Source organism: Nerophis lumbriciformis, linkage group LG37, assembly GCF_033978685.3.
Source record: "Nerophis lumbriciformis linkage group LG37, RoL_Nlum_v2.1, whole genome shotgun sequence".
NCBI lineage: Eukaryota > Metazoa > Chordata > Actinopteri > Syngnathiformes > Syngnathidae > Nerophis > Nerophis lumbriciformis.
The window spans coordinates 5,542,682-5,562,500 of record NC_084584.2 but is presented as its reverse complement, the minus strand read 5'-3'; the positions used below and the strand labels follow the sequence as shown (position 1 = coordinate 5,562,500).

Genomic DNA, 19,819 nt, shown 5'->3' with positions numbered 1-19,819 from the left:
TCAATTAAATTAATTGGGGGGAAAAAAGTATTGTCTAAAAATTCAGTGCAGAAATATTCACAGGCTGAATGTTTTTACAATTACATTTTTTTTACACATAATTTTAAAACACAGTACTTTAACAAATTCCATTTTAAACACACACATTTTTATTCAAGTAAATTAATTGAAAAAAATAATTCTATAAAAATTCAGTGCAGAAATATTTACACACTGAAATTTTATACAATTATTTTTTTCAATTTCATTGAATAAAAATTTGTGTTTCAAAATGTAGTTTGTTAAATTGCAGTATTTTAAAAGTTTGTGTAAATTTTATTTTATTTTTTCTCAGATTTTTTTACACTAAATTTTTGCACAATGTATGTTCATAGACTGATTTATTTCTGCATTTAATTTTTTATACTGAATGTGAATTTTTTTTGGGACAAGTTTTTTTTACACTGAATTTGTACCCGTTGCATTTTAAAACACTGTATTTTAACAAACTCCATTTTTAAACACACACATTGTTATTCAATTAAATTAATTAAAAACAAATAATTGTATAAAAATTCAGTGCAGAAATAATTACACACTGAAATGTTATACAATTATTTTTTTCAATCAATTTAATTGAATAAAGAATTGTGAGCAAAATTGGGTTTAAAAATGTAGTTTGTTAAAATGCAGTCTTTTAAAATTGTATTTTTTTTCTCACAGATTTTTTTTACACTACATTTTTGCACACTGTATGTTCATAGACTGATTTATTTCTGCATTTAATTTTTTATACTGAATGTGAATTTTTTTTGGACAAGTTTTTTTTACACTGAACTTGTACACGTTGCATTTTAAAACACTGTATTTTAACAAAGTACATTTTAAACACACACATTTTTATTTAATTAAATTATTTGGAGAAAAAAAATATTGTATAAAAATTCAGTGCAGATATATTCACAAACTGAATGTTTTTACAATGACATTTTTTTTACGCCAAATTTTAAAACACTGTATTTTAACAAACTCCATTTTTAAACACACACATTTTTAGTCAATGAAATTAATTAGAAAAAAAATGATTGCATAAAAATGCAGTGCAGAAATATTTACACACTGAAATTTTATACAATTATTTTTTTCAATCAATTTCATTGAATAAAAAATTGCTAGCAAAATTTGTGTTTAAAAATGTTGTTTGTTAAGATGCAGTGTTTTAAAAAAAATTCTCACAGATTTTTTTACACTAAATTGTTGCACACTGTATGTTCATAGACTAATTTATTTCTGCATTTAATTTTTATACTGAATGTGAATTTTTTTTGGACAACTTTTTTTGCACTGAACCTGTACATGCTGCATTTTAAAACACTGTAATTTAACAACCTCCATTTTTAAACACATTGTTATTCAATAAAATTAATTGAAAAAAATAATTGTATAAAAATTCAGTCCAGAAATATTTACACACTGAAATTTTATTTAAAAAAAAAATGTTTTCAAATAATTTAATTGAATTAAATTTGTGAGCAAAATGTGTGTTTAAAAAGGTAGTTTGTGAGCAAAATTTGTGTTTAAAAATGTAGTTTGTGTTTAAAAATGTAGTTTTAAAATTATGTGTAAAAAATATATATATATATTTTTTTCTCTGATTTTTTTACACTAAATTTTTGCACACTGTATGTTCATAGACTGATTTATTTCTGCATTTAATTTCTATACTGAATGTGAATTTTTTTTTGGACAATTTTTTTGCACTGAACTTGTACATGCTGCATTTTAAAACACTGTATTTTAACAACCTCCATTTTTAAACACATTTTTATTCAATTAAATTAATTGGGAGAAAAAAGTATTGTATAAAAATTCAGTGCAGAAATATTCACAAGCTGAATGTTTTTACAATTAAATTTTTTTTACACATAATTTTAAAACAGTACTTTAACAAATTCTATTTTTAAACACACATTTTTATTCAAGTAAATTAATTGAAAAAAAATTCTATAAAAATTCAGTGCAGAAATATTTACACACTGAAATTTTATACAATTATTTTTTTCAATTTCATTGAATAAAAATTTGTGTTTCAAAATGTAGTTTGTTAAATTGCAGTATTTTAAAAGTTTGTGTAAATTTTATTTTATTTTTTCTCAGATTTTTTTACACTAAATTTTTGCACAATGTATGTTCATAGACTGATTTATTTCTGCATTTAATTTTTTATACTGAATGTGAATTTTTTTTGGGACAAGTTTTTTTTACACTGAATTTGTACACGTTGCATTTTAAAACACTGTATTTTAACAAACTCCATTTTTAAACACACACATTGTTATTCAATTAAATTAATTAAAAACAAATAATTGTATAAAAATTCAGTGCAGAAATAATTACACACTGAAATGTTATACAATTATTTTTTTCAATCAATTTCATTGAATAAAGAATTGTGAGCAAAATTGGGTTTAAAAATGTAGTTTGTTAAAATGCAGTGTTTTAAAATGTATTTTTTTTTCTCACAGATTTTTTTTACACTACATTTTTGCACACTGTATGTTCATAGACTGATTTATTTCTTCATTTAATTTTTTATACTGAATGTGAATTGTTTTTGGACAAGTTTTTTTTACACTGAACTTGCACACGTTGCATTTTAAAACACTGTATTTTAACAAACTCAATTTTTAAACACACACATTTATATTCAATTAAATTAATTGGGGGGGGAAAAATATTGTATAAAAATTCAGTGCCGAAATATTCACAAACTGAATATTTTTACAATGACATTTTTTTTACAACAAATTTTAAAACACTGTATTTTAACAAACTCCATTTTTAAACACACACATTTTTAGTCAATGAAATTAATTAGAAAAAAAATTATTGCATAAAAATGCAGTGCAGAAATATTTACACACTGAAATTTTATACAATTATTTTTTTCAATCAATTTCATTGAATAAAAAAATTTGTGTTTAAAATTTTGTTTGTTAAAATGCAGTGTTTTAAAAAAAATTCTCACAGATTTTTTTACACTAAATTTTTGTACTCTGTATGTTCATAGACTGATTTATTTCTGCATTTAATTTGTTATACTAAATGTGAATTTTTATTGGACAACTTTTTTTACACTGAATTTGTACACGCTGTATTTTAAAACACTGTATTTTAACAAACTCAATTTTTGAACACTAATTTTGCTCACATTTTTATTCATCAAAATACGCTGTTTTGAAATTCAGTATAAAAACATTGTTTGAAAATTCAGTGCAGATACTCAAACACTGATTGTTTTTTTACACTGAATTTTTACACACTGTTATACACTGATTTTTTTTCTGCACTGAATTTTTTATACTGAATGTTTACACATAATTTTTTTACACTAAATTCTTCAGCACTGAATATTTTAACAAACTACATTTTCAAACACACATTTTGTTCACACATTTTCATTCAATAAAATTGTCAGCATAATTTGATCAAATAAAAATTTGGTGTAAATTTTTTTTTACAAAAACTTATTGCAGAAATATTAATACACTGAATTTTTCTGGACCCTTTTTTTACACTGAATTTTTTTGACACAAAATTTTAAAACACTGTATTTTAACAAACTGCATTTATAAACACACATTTTGCTCACAAATTTTTATTCAACAAAATAAAATAATTGTGTAAAAATTCAGTGCAGAAATACTCATACATTGATTTTTTTTTTTACACAAGAGTTTTTCAGCACTGATTTTTTTACACTGCATTTTTACACACTGTATGTTTATACACTGATTCTTTTCTGCACTGATTTTTTTTATACTGAATGTTTACACACATTTTTTTTTTACACTAAATTTTTCGGCAGTGAATAATTTTTACACAGAATTTTTACACAATAAATTTTAACAAACTACATTTTCAAACACACATTTTGCTTACTCATTTTCATTCAATAAAATTGTCAGCATAATTTGATCAAATAAAAATTAGGTTTAAATTTTTTTTTTACAAAAATTAATTGCAGAAATATTCATACACTGAAATTTTTGGACCCTTTTTTTACACTGAATTTTTTTTATTTTTTTTACACAAAATTTTAAAACACTGTATTTTAACAAACTACATTTATAAACATACATTTTGCTCACAAATTTTTATTCAACAAAAAAAAAATAATTGTGTAAAAATTCAGTGCAGAAATACTCATACATTGATTTTTTTTTACACAAGAGTTTTTCAGCACTGATTTTTTTACACTGCATTTTTACACACTGTATGTTTATACACTGATTCTTTTCTGCACTGATTTTTTTTATACTGAATGTTTACACACATTTTTTTTTTACACTAAATTTTTCGGCAGTGAATAATTTTTACACAGAATTTTTACACAATAAATTTTAACAAACTACATTTTCAAACACACATTTTGCTCACACATTTTCATTCAATACAATTGTCAGCATAATTTGATCAAATAAAAATTAGGTTTAAAATTTTTTTTTACAAAAATTAATTGCAGAAATATTCATACACTGAAATTTTTGGACCCTTTTTTTACACTGAATTTTTTTTTTTTTTTTTACACAAAATTTTAAAACACTGTATTTTAACAAACTACATTTATAAACACACATTTTGCTCACAAATTTGTATTCAATAAAATTAATTTAAAAAAAACATAATCATGTAAAAATTCAGTGCAGAAATACTCATACACTGATTTTTTTTATACTGAGTTTTTCAGCACTGATTTTTTTTACACTGAATTTTTACACACTGTATGTTGTACACTGATTTTTTTTCTGCACTGAATTGTCTATACTGAATGTTTACACATAATTTTTTTACACTAAATTCTTCAGCACTGAATATTTTTTACACAATAAATTTTCACAAACTACATTTTCAAACACAAATTTTGCTCACACATTTTCATTCAATAAAATTGTCAGCATAATTTGATCAAATATAAATTTGTTGTAAAAAAAATATACAAAAATTAATTGCAGAAATATTAATACACTGAATTTTTGTGGATCCTTTTTTTACACTGATTTTTTTTGTTTTTACACAAAATTTTAAAACACTGTATTTTGACAAACTATATTTATAAACACACATTTTGCTCACAAATTTTTATTCAATGACATACATTTAAAAAAATAATTGTGTAAAAATTCAGTGCAGAAATACTAATACACTGATTTTTTATACTGAATGTTTACAGATATTTTTTTTACACTAAATTCTTCGGCACTGAACTTTTTTTACCATGAATTTTCACACAATAAATTCAAACACACTACATTTTCAAACGCACACATTTTGCTCACACATTTTCATTCAATACAATTGTCAGCATAATTTGATGAAATTAAAATTTGGTTTTAAAAAAAAAAATCCAACATTTAAATGCAGAAATATTTATACACTGAATTTTTCTGGACACTTTTTTTATACTGAATTTTATTTTATTTTACACAAAATTTTAAAACACTGTATTTTAACAAACTACGCTTAGAAACACACATTTTGCTCACAAATGTTTATTCAATTAAATTAATTTAAAAATAAAATTGTGTAAAAATTCAGTGCAGAAATACTCATACACTGATTTGAAAACAGTGATTTCAAAATCACTGTTTTTCACCACTGATTTTTTTTACACTGAATTTTTTTATACTGAATTTTTACACTGAATTTTTTTTACATTAAGTTCTTCGGCACTGAATTTTCTTTACTCTGAATTTTTACACAATACATTTTAACAAACTACATTATTTAAATACACACATTTTCATTCATTAAATCAGGTCAGCATAATTTGATTAAATTTAAAAATTGGTGTAAAAAAAATATCAATGTACAAAAATTAATTGCAGAAAAAGTCAGACACTGATTTTTTTTTTTTGCACTGAATTTTTCTGCGTGAATTTTTTTTACACAGAAATTTTTTATGCACTCATTTTTACAAATTGAATTTCAATGCACTATTTTAACAAACTACATTTTAAACACGATCACACATTTCTATTCAATGTAATTAATCATTATGCAGTGTTTTCAAATTCAGTGTAAAAAATCATATAAAAATTCAATGCAGAAATATTTATACACTGATTTTTTTTACACATTTTTTTTGTATGAAATTTTTTTTACACTGAATTTTTCGACACTGATTTTTTGTTTTTGTTTACACTGAATTCTTACACTGTTTATACACTACATTTTTTACACTGATATTTTATTTATTTATACCCTTTAGTTTTTAATCATGAATCATATTCATTTAGAAATGTGCGGCCGTAGAGCACACCAACGTACCCCACAGGGCATCCTCCAAATTGTTTGTGTTTGCTTTCAGTGCCCGTGATGTTGGAGGAGGCCACGGAGTATTTGGAAGACAGGCGGGTCAGTATTGGACTAAATATACTTGTCAATATTATTAAGATTCATTCTTCTATGGTGATTAAGGGTCTCCTGATACGATACCACTACTGGAGCGATGATTGGGCAGATACCATATCAGCAGGATCTATACATACTTTATTGTACATCATTTTGAAGTGTGAAATATTCCTTTAAACCTAAAAATCTATCTTGTGTTTAGTTTTTTGCTGATATCAGATGCATAACAATATCACTAATGATGTCATTCATAGAAAAGAAATGATGCCTTTTGGCCCCTCTGTGGTGTTGTTCTTCCAAACAGCCAGCAGGTGGCAGCATTGAATGTTTGTGTGTTTGCAGAGAAAACAAGCTGCTTTCACCTATGAGGTCATCGTGGTGGACGATGGCAGCAAAGACAAAACCACAGAGGTAATAACTTTATGATGTATCGTTTTTTGAGCGAGTTGTTTTTTGGAGTTCAATTTGTGTCATTAATCCCAAAGCTTTTTTTTTTTTTACACTGAATTTATGTAACTGAATTTGTTGCATTTGAATTTGGTGAACAGATTTCTTTACTTCAAAGTATGCTGACCGTTGCATTGAATAAAACTATGTGAGCAAAATATGTATGTTTAACAATTAAGTTCGTTAAAGTACACTCTTTTAAAATTCAGTGTGTGAAAATGTAAGTAAAAAATCTTTGTGAAAAAATTCAAGACTGACTTCCAGTAAATTAGGACTGAAGCAATCTTTTATTTTTTTACACTGATTTTTTTTATGCTGGATTTTTCAACGCTGCATTTTTTTTTTTACACTGAATTTTTCTACAGAGAATTGCTTTTACACTGAATTTTTCAACACTGCATTTTGCTACACTGAATTGTTTTTACAAAATAATTTTCTACATTGAATTGTTTTTACACAGAATTTTTTATACGCTGATTTTTCTATGCTGAATTTTTCAACACTACATTTTTTTTACACTGAATTTTTCAACACCGCGTTTTGCTACACTGAATTGTTTTTACAAATAATTTTTATACACTGCTTGTTTTTTTTGTTTTTTTAACACTGAATTTTTTATACATTAATTTTTTTACAGTGAATTTTTCTGTACTGGATTTTTTTTTTTACACTGAAATTTTCTGCACTGAATTTTTTACACTGATTTTATTTTTTTTACAATTTTTTTTTTTTGCACCGAATTATTTATGCACACTTTTTTTACACTGAATTTTTCTACGGTGAATTGCTTTTACACTGGATTTTTTATACATTAATTTTTTTACACTGAATTTTTCTGAACTGGATTTTTTTTTACCCTGGATTCTATTTATTTATTTTTTCACTGAAATTTTCTGCACTGAATGTTTTTACACTGATTTGATTTTTTTTTTACGATTTTTTTTTTTTTTTTTTTTTTGCACCGAATTATATTACACACTTTTTTTTTACACTGAATTTTTCTACGGTGAATTGCTTTTACCCTGAATTTTTTATACATACATTTTTTTTTTTACAGTGAATTTTTCTTAAATGGATTTTTTTACCCTGGATTTTTTTTTATTACACTCAAATTTTCTGCACTGAAGTTTTTACAGATTTTTTTTTTTTTTTTTGCACCGAATTATTTATACACACTTTTTTTTACACTGAATTTTTCTACGGTGAATTGCTTTTACACTGAATTTTTTATACATTAATTTTTTTTACACTGAATTTTTCTGAACTGGATTTTTTTTTACCCTGGATTCTATTTATTTATTTTTTCACTGAAATTTTCTGCACTGAATGTTTTTACACTGATTTGATTTTTTTTTTTACGATTTTTATTTTTTATTTTTTATTTTTTTGCACCGAATTATATTACACACTTTTTTTTTACACTGAATTTTTCTACGGTGAATTGCTTTTACCCTGAATTTTTTATACATACATTTTTTTTTTTACAGTGAATTTTTCTTAAATGGATTTTTTTACCCTGGATTTTTTTTTTATTACACTCAAATTTTCTGCACTGAAGTTTTTACAGATTTTTTTTTTTTTTTTTTTGCACCGAATTATTTATACACACTTTTTTTTACACTGAATTTTTCTACGGTGAATTGCTTTTACACTGAATTTTTTATACATTAATTGTTTTTACACTGAATTTTTCTGAACTGGATTTTTTTTTTACCCTGGATTCTATTTATTTATTTTTTCACTGAAATTTTCTGCACTGAATGTTTTTACACTGATTTGATTTTTTTTTTTACGATTTTTTTTTTTTTTTTTTTTTTGCACCGAATTATATTACACACTTTTTTTTTACACTGAATTTTTCTACGGTGAATTGCTTTTACCCTGAATTTTTTATACATACATTTTTTTTTTACAGTGAATTTTTCTTAAATGGATTTTTTTACCCTGGATTTTTTTTTTATTACACTCAAATTTTCTGCACTGAAGTTTTTACAGATTTTTTTTTTTTTTTTTTTGCACCGAATTATTTATACACACTTTTTTTTACACTGAATTTTTCTATGGTGAATTGCTTTTACACTGAATTTTTTATACATGATTTTTTTTTACTGAATTTTTCTGAACTGGATTTTTTTTTACCCTGGAATTTATTTTTTTACACTGAAATTTTCTGCACTGAATTTTTTACATTGATTTTATTTTTTTTAAGATTTTTTTTTCTTGCACTGAAATTTTCTCCACTCAATTTTTTACAGATTTTTTTTTTTGCACGGAATTTTTTTCCCCCCATTTGTTTTTTTACACTGATTTTTTCTACGATGAATTGCTTTTACACTGAATTTTTTATACATTAATTTTTCTGAACTGGATTTTTTTTTACTCTGGAATTTTTATTTTTTTTACACTGAAATTTTCTGCACTGAATTTTTTACACTGATTTTATTTTTTTTAAGATTATTTTTTTTTGCACTGAATTATTTTTACACACTTTTTTTGCACTGGTACATTGGTAATAAAGACACAAATGAACCTCCATATATTTCTTTCAAAGATGACATTTATTTTGGTCTACTAACTAACAATCCTTCTTGTGCAACCACCAGGTGGCGTCACGCTACACCAAGAAGTACGGCGCTGACAAAGTCCGTGTTCTGACACTGGTGAAGAACCGCGGCAAAGGCGGCGCCGTGCGGATGGTAAAACGTTAGCACGATGCATTAGCATCACGATGCTAACGCTAACTCACGTTTTTCTCGCCAAGGGAACTCTGAGCTGCAGGGGACGCCTCATTCTGATGGCGGACGCGGACGGAGCGACAAAGTTCTCAGATGTTGAGAAGTTGGAGGCGGGGCTTAAGGAGATTAGTCCTAAACCGGTACGCTTGTGTTGTTGCGTAACATTGTCTTGTCCGCGGTTATTTTGAGTGTGTTTGACTTCCAGGACAACATGGCCATCTCCTGCGGCTCCAGAGCTCACCTGGAGCAGGAGGCCGTCGCCCAGGTAACCGCCGAGGACCCGCCGGCGATCCGGTCTTGTCTTTAACCTCGCTTGTGTGCCGCAGCGCTCCGTGTTCCGCACCTTCCTGATGTACGGCTTCCACTTCCTGGTGTGGTTCTTCTGCGTGCGCGGCATCCGCGACACGCAGTGCGGGTTCAAGCTATTCACGCGCCAGGCGGCGCTCAGGACCTTCTCCTCGCTGCACGTGGAGCGCTGGTAAGGAACAGGAAGTCGTGCCACTCACGCCGAGTGGATACATTTTTTTCCTACCACAAAGCATGTGGCCATTTTGATATTTTTCTTTTTTTTTTTAGTTAATACTATAGTCAGGTTCAAACACCGATGACATCTATTAAACAAGACAAGAAGCAAGGAATTAAACAGAGACAGTATTCAATTGAGCTCAATGAGGAGAGCGCGTACACCTGCACTCTTGTACAGTGTCGTTCCACCCCCTGACGAAAGGATCGCATGCCTCCTCTTTTATTTGGACTTTCCCTAATTACATGGCAACAGTTGTTTCTAAGGGAGGGGGGTCGTAAACAGCCGTTGCCCTCGGTCACAAAACAGTTCAAAGAAAAGATACCTGGAGCCTGTGTCAGGTCCTGCTTCCTCTCCGCTTTGTAGCTCTCGGGTCAAGACAAGATCTTCCTGTGGATTACAGTAGATCAAAGAAACCGACACCTTCACGTCGCTTTTTTATGCAACTACTACAGGTCTATCTGTCAATATAAAGTAATTGTTTTATGTTTAATGACCTTTTTGTCAGGGCTTTCGACGTGGAGCTGCTGTACATCGCTCAGCGCCTCCACATCCCCCTCGCTGAGGTGGCCGTCAACTGGACCGAGGTGGAAGGTAAACATGTCCCACATCACAGACACACCCTATCAATGATATCCCTGTGGTAGACCATAGAGACTTTAATACCACCGTGATGACGCATGTTCTAGCTGTGACAGCATCAACGTAGCAGGTCACTGAAACTGTTCCCTACAAGTACCACTATCACTGGAGGACAAGCTAAACATGCTACGCCACACACTTTTAGGAGGATATGCTAGTTGGAGCTCTTGATTGTAAACTGGGTATTTTATTTGAACTAAGCAAAATGATCTGCCAATAGAACAAGAACATCTGGCTTGTCAAGACTTTCCAAAACAAGTCAAATTAGCTAACCTCAATGAACCCAAAAATAGCTTAAAATAAGTATATTCTCACCTTTTTGCCTAATATGTTGAAAAATATTCTTAAATGAAGTACATGCTAGTGTCATTATCTTGACATAATGATATTACATTTCTTCAAACCAGCAAACGTATACTAAAAAGTAGTTTATTGTTCTTAATGGAAAGGCAAGCGCTTGTTACTCTCGGGGTCTCCTCGCCGCTCAGGTGTTGAAATTCAGTGTAAAAAAAAGTGTGTATAAATAATTTGGTGCAAAAAAAAAAAACTTGGAAAAAAAAAAAAAAAAACAGTAAAAAATTCAGTGCAGAAAATTTCAGTGTAAAAAAAAAAAAAAAAATCCAGGTAAGAAAAATTCACTGTAAAAAAATGTATATATATATATACAATTCAGTGTAAAAGCAATTCACCTTAGAAAACTTCAGTGTAAAGAAAAAGTGTATACATAATTCAGTGCAAAAAAAAAATATCGTAAAAAATAAATTAAATCAGTGTAAAAAATTCAGTGCAGAAAATTTCTGTGTAAAAAAATAAAAAATAAAAATTCACTGTAAAAAAAATGTATGTATAAAACATTCAGTGTAAAAGCAATTCACCGTAGAAAAATTAAGCGTAAAAAAAAGTATAAATAATTCAGTGCAAAAAAAAATCGTAAAAAAAAATAAAATCAGTTTAAAACATTCAGTGCAGAAAATTTCAGTGTAAAAAAATAAATAATAATAATTCACTGTAAAAAAAAAAAAGTATAAAAAATTCAGTGTAAAAGCAATTCACCGTAGAAAAATTCAGTGTAAAAAGTGTATAAATAATTCAGTGCAAAAAAAAAAAAAATTATTGTTAAAAATTCAGTGCAGAAAATTTCAGTGTAAAAAAAAATAGAAAATAAAAATTCACTGTAAAAAAAATTAATGTATAAAAAATTCAGTGTAAAAGCAATTCACCGTAGAAAAATTCTGTGTAAAAAAAGCGTATAAATAATTTAGTGCAAAAAAAAAAATTTGTCAAAATAAAATCAGTGTAAAAAATTCAGTGCAGAAAATTTCAGTGTACAAAAATAAAAAATGAAAAATTCACTGTAAAAAAAATTTATGTATAAAAAATTCAGTGTAAAAACAATTCAGTGTAAAAAATAATAAAAAATGCAGTGTAGAAAAATTATTTGTAAAAACAATTCAGTGTAGCAAAACACGGTGTTGAAAAATTCAGTGTAAAAGAAATTCACTGTAGAAAAATTCAGCGTAAAAAAAATCAGTGTTGAAAATTTCAGTGTAAAAAAAAAAAATTCTGTGTAAAAGCACTTCACTGTAAAAAAAAAATCAGTGTTGAAAAATTCAGTGTAAAAAAAAACCCTGCAACATAGAGTAGGGAAGGGATTAATTCCTGGGTGGATCTCGCACGAGAGGAAGAGGGGGGTGCGCAGTCATTGTTCAACGCAGTCTGCTGAAAACGATGGAAAGCTCCACCCTACATAGCAACCCACGCTGTGGCCAAAGTTGGAATCGCCGCGAGACACTCAACACTCTACCGCCGTCTAAAGTGGATTGTGACGTTTGTCACGTTTCACGTGTCAGGTAAATGAATGAAGCCGCACGAATCCCCTCCCTACTGTCAGCGTGCTGAAAGGAAGGAGCGGAACTGTACGCGTTACTTTATGGGTTATTGATGTTTGCTCATGGATTCTATAATCAATAATCATTCATGTCCCAATATCCATGCATCGGAACATGGATCATTTCCCACCTCTCGTGTTGAAGGTAAGAAGTAACGTCGTCCTTTGAAGATGAGAAGTGCACATCTTTCTGCACACACGTTAGGGAACTTTGCACAAAGTACCGGTATCGCCGAAATCAGCCTGAATCGTACTCCGTATCGGACATGTTTTCCGTGCACTCATTCTAACACATTCACGTCGTTGTGACAAAGAGGGATTGTCATCACACTTCAACATATCTAACATGTGAATGAAAAGGTAATTAAAAAAACAACTGTGAATTATATTTATATAGCTCTTTTCTCTAGTGACTCAAAGCGCTTTTACATAGTGAAAGCCAATATGTAAGTGACATTTAAAGCAGTGTGGGTGGCACTGGGGGCAGGTGGGTGAAGTGCCTTGCCCAAAGACACAACGGCAGTGACTCGGATGATCATAATTAGTGCAAACAAAGAATCCCACGTCTTGATGACTCAATTTTATTTTGAAAAAAAAAGTAAGCAAAATGTGTTAAAAAATTCCATATTTGAAAATTCTGTGTTTAAAAATTCTGTATTTTAAACATTTACTGTAACGGATTTTTTTAGCCTTTGAATAATTGAATTTTTTTGCATTGAATTATACTGACAATTTTATAAAAAAAAAAAATGTAAGCAAAATCTGTTAAAAAAATCCAAATTTGAAAATTCAGTGTTTAAAAAAATCTGTATTTAAAAATGTAAGAAGGCTGTAATTGATCATAATTGTGCAAACAAAGAATTCCACACCTTGATGATTAAATTATTTATTTTTTTAAATATATAAGCAAAATGTGTTAAAAAAAATCCATATTTGAAAATTCAGTGTTTAAAAATTCTGTATTTAAAAATGTAAGAAGGCTGTAATTGATCATAAATAGTGCAAACAAAGAATTCCATGCCTTGATGACTAAATTTTATTTTGAAAACTAAATGTAAGCAAAACGTGTTAAAAAATTCCATATTTTAAAATTCAGTGTTTAAAAAATTCTGTATTTTAAAAACTTACTTTAACTGATTTTTTTTTTTTGCGTTTGAATAATTGAATTATTTTGCATTGAATTATACTGACAATTTTATTTTGAAAAAAAAAAAATTAAGCAAAATGTGTTAAAAAATTCCATATTTGAAAATTCAGTGTTTAAAAATTCTGTATTTAAAAATGTAAGAAGGCTGTAATTGATCATAAATAGTGCAAACAAAGAATCCCACACCTTGATGACTAATTTTATTTTATTTTTTAATATATAAGCAAAATGTGTTAAAAAAAAATCCATATTTGAAAATTCAGTGTTTAAAAATGATGTATTTTAAACACTTAATGTAACTGATTTTTTAGCCTTTGAATAATTGAATTTTATTGCATTGAATTATACTGACAATTTTATTTTGAAAAAGAAAAGTTTAAGCAAAATGTGTTAAAAAATTCCATATTTTAAAATTCATCCATCCATCCATCCATCCATTTTCTACCGCTTGTCCCTTTTTGGGGTCACGGGGGTTGCTGGAGCCTATCTCAGGTGCATTCGGGCGGAAGGCGGGGTATACCCTGGACAAGTCGCCACCTCATCGCAGTATTTGAAAATTCAGTGTTTAAAAATTCTGTATTTAAAAATGTAAGAAGGCTGTAATTGATCATAATTAGTGCAAACAAAGAATTCCATGCCTTGATGACTAAATTTTATTTTGAAAACTAAATGTAAGCAAAATGTGTTAAAAAATTCCATATTTTAAAATTCAGTGTTTAAAAATTCTGTATTTTAAACACTTACTTTAACTTATTTTTTTTTGCGTTTGAATAATTTAATTATTTTGCATTGAATTATACTGACAATTTTATTTTGTAAAAAAAAATGTAAGCAATATGTGTTAAAAAATGTCATATTTAAAAATTCAGTGTTAAAAAATTCTGTATTTAAAAATGTAAGAAGGCTGTAATTGATCATAAATAGTGCAAACAAAGAATTCCATGCCTTGATGACTAAATTTTATTTTGGAAACTAAATGTAAGCAAAACGTGTTAAAAAATTCCATATTTTAAAATTCATTGTTTAAAAAATTCTGTATTTTAAACACTTTAACTGATTTTTTTTTGCGTTTGAATAATTGAATTATTTTGCATTGAATTATACTGACAATTTTATTTTGAAAAAAAAAATGTAAGCAACATGTGTTAAAAAATGTCATATTTAAAAATTCAGTGTTTAAAAATTCTGTATTTTAAAATGTAAGAAGGCTGTAATTGATCATAAATAGTGCAAACAAAGAATTCCATGCCTTGATGACTAAATTTTATTTTGAAAACTAAATGTAAGCAAAACGTGTTAAAAAATTCCATATTTTAAAATTCAGTGTTTCAAAAATTCTGTATTTTAAACACTTTAACTGATTTTTTTTTTTGCGTTTGAATAATTGAATTATTTTGGGACATATTTTATTTTGCATTGAATTATACAGACAATTTTATTTTGAAAAAAAAAAATGTAAGCAACATGTGTCAAAAAAATGTCATATTTGAAAATTCAGTGTTTAAAAATTCTGTATTTTAAACACTTACTGTAACTGATTTTTTTAGCCTTTGAATAATTGAATTTTTGTTGCATTGAATTATACTGACAATTTTATTTTGAAAAAAAAAATGTAAGTAAAATCTGTTAAAAAATTCAAAATTTGAAAATTCAGAGTTTAAAAATTCTGTATTTAAAAATTCTGCGTTTAAAGATTCAATGTATAAAAGAATCAGTGTATAAAAATTAAATGTTTAAAAAATCAATGTATAAAAATTCCATATTTGAAAATTCAGTGTTTAAAAATTCTGTATTTAAAAATGTAAGAAGGCTGTAATTGATCATAAATAGTGCAAACAAAGAATTCCATGCCTTGATGACAAAATTTTATTTTGAAAACTAAATGTAAGCAAAACGTGTTAAAAAATTCTATATTTTAAAATTCAGTGTTTAAAAAATTCTGTATTTTAAACACTTTAACTGATTTTTTTTTTTGCGTTTGAATAATTGAATTATTTTGCATTGAATTATACTGACAATTTTATTTTGAAAAAAAAAAATGTAAGTAACATGTGTTAAAAAATTTAATATTTAAAAATTCAGTGTTTAAAAATTCTGTATTTAAAAATGTAAGAAGGCTGTAATTGAACATAAATAGTGCAAACAAAGAATTCCATGCCTTGATGACTAAATTTTATTTTGAAAACTAAATGTAAGCAAAATGTGTTAAAAAATTCCATATTTTAAAATTCAGTGTTTAAAAAATTCTGTATTTTAAACACTTTAACTGATTTTTTTTTTGCGTTTGAATAATTGAATTATTTTGCATTGAATTATACTGACAATCTTATTTTGAAAAAAAAAAATGTAAGCAACATGTGTTAAAAAAAATTCATATTTAAAAATGCAGTGTTTAAAAATTCTGTATTTAAAAATGTAAGAAGGCTGTAATTGATCATAAATAGTGCAAACAAAGAATTCCATGCCTTGATGACAAAATTTTATTTTGAAAACTAAATGTAAGCAAAACGTGTTAAAAAATTCTATATTTTAAAATTCAGTGTTTAAAAAATTCTGTATTTTAAACACTTACTTTAACTGATTTTTTTTTGCGTTTGAATAATTGAATTATTTTGCATTGAATTATACTGACAATTTTATTTTGGAAAAAAAAATGTAAGCAACATGTGTTAAAAAATTTCATATTTAAAATTTCAGTGTTTAAAAATTCTGTATTTAAAAATGTAAGAAGGCTGTAATTGATCATAAATAGTGCAAACAAAGAATTCCATGCCTTGATGACAAAATTTTATTTTGAAAACTAAATGTAAGCAAAACGTGTTAAAAAATTCTATATTTTAAAATTCAGTGTTTAAAAAATTCTGTTTTTTAAACACTTTAACTGATTTTTTTTTTTGCGTTTGAATAATTGAATTATTTTGCATTGAATTATACTGACAATTTTATTTTGAAAAAAAAAAATGTAAGCAACATGTGTTAAAAAATTTAATATTTAAAAATTCAGTGTTTAAAAATTCTGTATTTAAAAATGTAAGAAGGCTGTAATTGAACATAAATAGTGCAAACAAAGAATTCCATGCCTTGATGACTAAATTTTATTTTGAAAACTAAATGTAAGCAAAATGTGTTAAAAAATTCCATATTTTAAAATTCAGTGTTTAAAAAATTCTGTATTTTAAACACTTTAACTGATTTTTTTTTTGCGTTTGAATAATTGAATTATTTTGCATTGAATTATACTGACAATCTTATTTTGAAAAAAAAAAAATGTAAGCAACATGTGTTAAAAAAAATTCATATTTAAAAATGCAGTGTTTAAAAATTCTGTATTTAAAAATGTAAGAAGGCTGTAATTGATCATAAATAGTGCAAACAAAGAATTCCATGCCTTGATGACAAAATTTTATTTTGAAAACTAAATGTAAGCAAAACGTGTTAAAAAATTCTATATTTTAAAATTCAGTGTTTAAAAAATTCTGTATTTTAAACACTTACTTTAACTGATTTTTTTTTGCGTTTGAATAATTGAATTATTTTGCATTGAATTATACTGACAATTTTATTTTGAAAAAAAAAATGTAAGCAACATGTGTTAAAAAATTTCATATTTAAAATTTCAGTGTTTAAAAATTCTGTATTTAAAAATGTAAGAAGGCTGTAATTGATCATAAATAGTGCAAACAAAGAATTCCATGCCTTGATGACTAAATTTTATTTTGAAAACTAAATGTAAGCAAAACATGTTAAAAAATTCCATATTTTAAAATTCAGTGTTTAAAAAATTCTGTATTTTAAACACTTTAACTGATTTTTTTTTTGGCGTTTGAATAATTGAATTATTTTGCATTGAATTATACTGACAATTTTATTTTGAAAAAAAAAAAATGTAAGCAACATGTGTTAAAAAATGTCATATTTAAAAATTCAGTGTTTAAAAATTCTGTATTTTAAACACTTACTGTAACTGATTTTTTTAGCCTTTGAATAATTGAATTTTTGTTGCATTGAATTATACTGACAATTGTATTTTGAAAAAAAAAAAGTAAGTAAAATCTGTTAAAAAATAACAAAATTGAAAATTCAGAGTTTAAAAAATCTGTATTTAAAAATGTAAGAAGGCTGTAATTGATCATAATTAGTGCAAACAAAGAATCCCACGCCTTGATGACAAAATTTTTTTTTTTTTAAATATATAAGCAAAATGTGTTTAAAAAATCCGTATTTGAAAATTCAGTGTTTAAAAATTCTGTATTTTAAACACTTTCACTGATTTTTTTTTTTTGCGTTTGAATAATTAAATTATTTTGCATTGAATTATACTGACAATTTTATTTTGAAAAAAAAAATGTAAGCAACATGAAAAATTTCATATTTAAAAATTCAGTGTTTAAAAATTCTGTATTTTAAACACTTACTGTAACTGATTTTTTTTAGCCTTTGAATAATTGAATTTTTGTTGCATTGAATTATACTGACAATTTTATTTTGAAAAAAAAAAGTAAGTAAAATCTGTTAAAAAATTCCAAATTTAAAAATTCTGTATTTAAAAATTCTGCGTTTAAAGATTCAGTGTATAAAAGAATCAGTGTATAAAAATTAAATGTTTAAAAAATCAGTGTATAAAAATTCAATGTTTAAAAAATCAGTGTATAAAAATTCAATGTTTGAAAATTCAGTGTATACAAATTCAGTGTTTAAAAATTTTGTGTCTAAAAATTCAGTGGTAAAAAAATCGAACCTGGAACCCTCAAGTTGCAGGCACGGACGGACACTCTACCAACCGAGCTATACCGCCCAAACTTATTGTATCAACACTGGGATCGGTCGCTTAAGAACACCTTATAACGGGACTGGCTGACCTAACGTGTGCTCCATTGTCCCCCCTTGTCAGGATCCAAGCTGGTCCCGTTTTGGAGCTGGCTCCAGATGGGCCGCGACCTGGTCTTCATCCGCCTGCGCTACCTGACGGGAGCCTGGACGCTCGGCTCGCCGCTCAAGGCTGAGTAGTCGCTCCACAGGGGGGCGCTCTCTGCTTACTTTACCCATAAAGTTTGTTACTAAAAAAAGATTAAATTGACCCGAACAGCAAACATGTTTGCTAATATTTGGATCAAAAAAACAACAGAATATTGATAATAAAAACAAAAACTGCTTTTATTGTGTCAGGTAAGTACTTTTTTTTTAGGGCAACTTCCGGTCTGAACTACGCCCACTTCATTAGGTACACCTGCCGGAACTACTTCGACAAAATCGTGTTTCTGATGAGTTGTTGCTGTGACAATATAGCGCACTACTTTGTGGGCGTTATGCACGTTTCTCCCGCGGCGGGTCTGGTCTGGGAGGAGGAGGAAGAGGAGGAAGAGGAGGAGGACGCTGCTGACGTTCGGCGGCAGTTGCTGTTAAAGTGAAAATGTCAAACTCGCAGACTGACTGTCGCCAGCAGGATTGCGTCATTAACCGGACCTGACGCGCCACTCCCGCCCGTGTATCCCTCCGCCGCCAACCACTTCAAGGTAAAGTAAACAATGGATGAATGCCGACATAAGAGGGACAAGCGGTAGGAAAATGGGATGGATGGAGTATTGTTGTTCACTTTGAACTTTCACATAAAGATAAAAGAAAAAGAAACGATGATTTTTTTAAAATCCGGATTTAATGTTTGTCACAATAAACACACGTGATGCGTTCACGGACACTTCACAAGTCTTTGAAGCGTTGTCTACAACAAAAACATAGTAAGCCCATGCATTAATTCTTTTATAATGCGTAGTTTTTAAATATACTTTATATATTAAAAAATAAACGTGGTTACACCTAAAAATAAAAACAAGCCTGCGTCTCACTTCTGTTGTAAGGTAAAGCTTGTTTTTAGTGTTTGTGGCGTCAATAGTTGTTTTTCCCTCACAATATTTTGTATTTGTTCTAAATGTTTATTAGAATATTTTTTCAATTGTTTTTTCCCTCACAATATTTGTTCTAAATGTTTATTAGGATACTTTTTCAATTGTTTTTCCCCTCACAGTATTTTTTTATTTGTTCTAAAT

General features: G+C 27.4%; 1 protein-coding gene across 1 annotated transcript in view; it reads left to right on the top strand.

Annotated features, from left to right (window-relative positions):
* Nucleotides 1-19,412, top strand: part of alg5 (ALG5 dolichyl-phosphate beta-glucosyltransferase) — a 24,556-nt gene extending 5,144 nt beyond the window's left edge. The window contains exons 3-10 of the mRNA XM_061931143.1: nucleotides 6,350-6,396; nucleotides 6,736-6,804; nucleotides 9,444-9,536; nucleotides 9,602-9,715; nucleotides 9,781-9,840; nucleotides 9,902-10,053; nucleotides 10,607-10,692; nucleotides 18,667-19,412. Of these exons, the coding sequence (XP_061787127.1) occupies nucleotides 6,350-6,396; nucleotides 6,736-6,804; nucleotides 9,444-9,536; nucleotides 9,602-9,715; nucleotides 9,781-9,840; nucleotides 9,902-10,053; nucleotides 10,607-10,692; nucleotides 18,667-18,782 (737 nt within the window). The 3' untranslated portion in view covers nucleotides 18,783-19,412. The remainder of the gene's footprint in view (nucleotides 1-6,349; nucleotides 6,397-6,735; nucleotides 6,805-9,443; nucleotides 9,537-9,601; nucleotides 9,716-9,780; nucleotides 9,841-9,901; nucleotides 10,054-10,606; nucleotides 10,693-18,666) is intronic.
* The last annotated feature ends 407 nt before the right edge of the window (nucleotides 19,413-19,819 follow it).